Source organism: Vombatus ursinus, unplaced genomic scaffold, assembly GCF_900497805.2.
Source record: "Vombatus ursinus unplaced genomic scaffold, bare-nosed wombat genome assembly UNPS02014347.1, whole genome shotgun sequence".
Lineage (NCBI taxonomy): Eukaryota > Metazoa > Chordata > Mammalia > Diprotodontia > Vombatidae > Vombatus > Vombatus ursinus.
In genome coordinates this window covers 3,714-7,006 of record NW_020954125.1, presented here as the reverse complement: position 1 = coordinate 7,006, position 3,293 = coordinate 3,714, and the positions used below count along the sequence as shown (strand labels likewise).

The following is a 3,293-nucleotide window of genomic DNA, read 5'->3' as shown; positions in this document are numbered from 1 at the left end:
TAGGACTTTCTTGGTAAAGATACTAGAGTGGTTACTGGAATGGTTTGTCATTTCCTTCTACTCATTTTACAGATGAGGAAACTGAGACAAACAGGGTTAAGTGACTTGTCCAGGGTCACACAACTAACAAGTATCTGAGGCCACATCTGAACTCAAGTCTTCCTGACTTCAGGCTCAGTATTCTATTCACTGTGCCACATAGCTGCTCCATATCTCAAGTCTGTCTGCTACTAAATCTATCACATATAAATCTATAAAAATGTTATTTCTTAGTGACTATGCTGAGCGTGCAGTGCTTCCTATACCTAAAACTCCAATGATTTCCTATTTTCCTAGAATTTAAAACCAATTAAAAAATGTCCTCTGTTTTGATTTTCAAGTCACTCAGAATTTAGGATTAATTTACTTTTTTTTTTGTGAGGCAGCTGGGGTTACGTGACTTGCCCAGAGTCATACAGCTAGGAAGTATTATGTTCCTGAGGCCAGATTTGAACTTGGATCCTCCTGACTCCAGGGCCAGTGCTCTATCCATTGTGCCACCTCGCTGCCTCTTAACCTACTTTTACAAGCTAATTCACACTATTCCACCTGACCCATTCTATGGTCCAGACAAATTGTTCTTTGTGATGATCGTCATATGCATCATTTCATTTCCAACTCCATTTTTTGGCATGGACCATCACTCATGTCTTGAATGAACTCCTTCCTCATCAATTACTTTTGGAATCCATAACTCTCAAAAGGTACAGTGCAATTGCCACCAACTTCACAAATTATTTCTTAATTTCCACATCCTCCTGCTCTTTAATTTATCAAGTTTAAACTTCATATTTACATATATGTGTATATATGTATGTATGTATGTATATGTGTGTATTCTTCTTGTAATGCAATATGAGACCCTTGAGGAAACCCTCTGTGTGATATTTGTCTTTATAATCTCAATGCTTAGCTTGTTTCAGGTCATGCAGTAAGTTTTTATTAAATATTTTTTATGTGAAATAATTATTTCTAAAGGCAAAAATTCATATATCAATGATACTTTGAATTATGAGGTGGGTCACAACAATCATATAAATCAGTGGCTAAAAACAATTTACTCATACCTAGTCCAGACACCTTATCACCTCTGAAATTCTACAATTTCATGAAACACTTTTAAAGGGAGAACTATATTCTTAAAACTTTTTTTATTAATCATCTTACTAAATCAAATTTAATTTTCGCTCAAGTGATGAAAATAGACCCAAATGAGATCCCTGGGAGCCTGGGTTTTGAAGATAAGTAAAAAGAGTATGAAAAAGGAGATGCTGAAGAATAATGTAAAGCGTGCTTACTATCCACTAAGAAGAATTTCATCAAAATGCATATGATTTGGTAGAAGGTTTATTTTCAGGTCAATTGACATCTGTCCTAGTTTTTTTTTTTTTTTTTATTGCAGCACTACCTGGAGCCAGCATCCATTCATCCAGAAAAATAGAACTTACTTCAACAGCAATATTTGAATTATATGAATGTTATTCACTAGCCTAACCAAATTATCCTATCTAATCTATTAAAATATTTTATACATCATTATATAATTAATTCTACATATCTTTCCCTAAGCAAACATGCAGTCAAATGAATACAGGAAACATTTTTCTCCCAACCACATTCTTCAAGGCCTTCTTTACCTCCTTATTTCTCAAGCTATAGATCAGAGGGTTCAACATGGGGATCACCATTGTGTAGAACACAGAGGCGACTTTGTCTTGATTCAGTGAGTAGCTAGAGCTAGGTCTCAGATAAGTGAAGATGGCAGTTGCATAGAATATAATGATGGCTGTCAGATGAGAAGCACAAGTTGAGAAGGCCTTGCGCCTTCCTTCCTTTGAGTGCATGCGCTTGATGGAGACAAGAATATAGATGTAGGAAGTGAGGATGATAAGCAATGTGCCCACCATATTTACTCCAGCACACATAGAAAAAATGCTTTCATTCATGTGTGTGTCAGAGCAAGAAATTTTAAAGAGTGGGGGACTATCACAGAAAAAATGATGAATAACATTTGACCCGCAAAATGATAAGCTACTTAAATAACTTGTGTTGATCATTGAATTAAGTAATCCTGCTGTGTAGGCCCCAGCAGCCATCTTCAGGCAGACGGTGCTGGACATGGTAACACTGTAGAGTAATGGGTTACAAATGGCTACATACCGGTCATAGGCCATTAATCCAAAAAGGATACATTCTGTAGTGGCTAAGGCAATGAAAACGTACATCTGTAGAAAACAACCAGCAAAAGAGATGGTTTTCCTTTTAGACATTAAATCTACCAGCATCTTTGGAGCAATGGTAGATGAGTAACACACATCGGTAAATGACAGGTTACTCAGGAAGAAATACATGGGAGTGTGGAGTCGAGCATCTAGTATGATGAGCACAATCATTCCAATATTACCCACAACAGTGAGAGTATAAATTGCCAAAAATAGCACAAAGAGGATAACCTGAAGTTTCCTAGAGTCCGTTAAGCCCAGCAGGATGAACTCAGTCACTGTGGTGTGGTTTTTTCCAGACATGTTTAATATATGTGTATATGTACTTTTTTGAATCAGATTTCTTCAGAATGTAATGGTATTTCAGATTCTCTATTTGCAGAAATAAGAGTTTGAAGTAGAACTCTAATTTCCTGAAGAAAAGAGAAACATAATATCAAATTGAGCTACTAAGCAAAGAGGCCTAAAAATGACTTGGTAACTAACTTCTGGCTTGAGCAAAGAATCGTAAGACAGTGTGGTGTACTGGGGAATCAGAACTACTTACTATCTGTGTCACTTTTCATGAGACAATTATTTTAACCCTCTGTTTCCTCAGTGACAGAAAAGGGAGCTGAACTCAATTATCTCTAAGATCTCCTTAACTTCTGAATCTAGTGACCTACAGATCTGAACTTTAATTGGTGAAAATCAACGTCAATAGTGAATACTTAAATATTATGTATCTTTTTCCCTGTTCCCAAGTGGGATTCCCACTTCCAAATTACTTTGGTAATATATAGAGTTCAAAGGAGAGGAATTACCTTGTTGAAACTCTTCCACCATTTCCTTTTGCAATTGTCTTAGAGTTACTTTGGGTAAATAATTTACACAGCCTACATCTGTTGATGTTTGGCATCATCGTAATCATATAGGTCAGTCAATAACCATTTATTAAGCTTCTACTATGTGTCAGGCACTGTGCTAAACACTGAGAATACAAAAATAAATAAGTAAATAAAAGTTAAAAGACAGTCACTACCTACAAAGAGC

At 36.0% G+C, this 3,293-nt stretch overlaps 1 protein-coding gene across 1 annotated transcript; it reads right to left on the bottom strand.

Annotated features, from left to right (window-relative positions):
- Nucleotides 1-1,619: 1,619 nt before the first annotated feature.
- On the bottom strand, nt 1,620-2,564 carry LOC114042306 (olfactory receptor 5F1-like). Its single transcript, XM_027860990.1, has one exon. It carries the CDS (start codon nt 2,562-2,564, stop codon nt 1,620-1,622), a length of 945 nt encoding a protein of 314 aa, XP_027716791.1.
- Between the last annotated feature and the right edge of the window lie 729 nt (nt 2,565-3,293).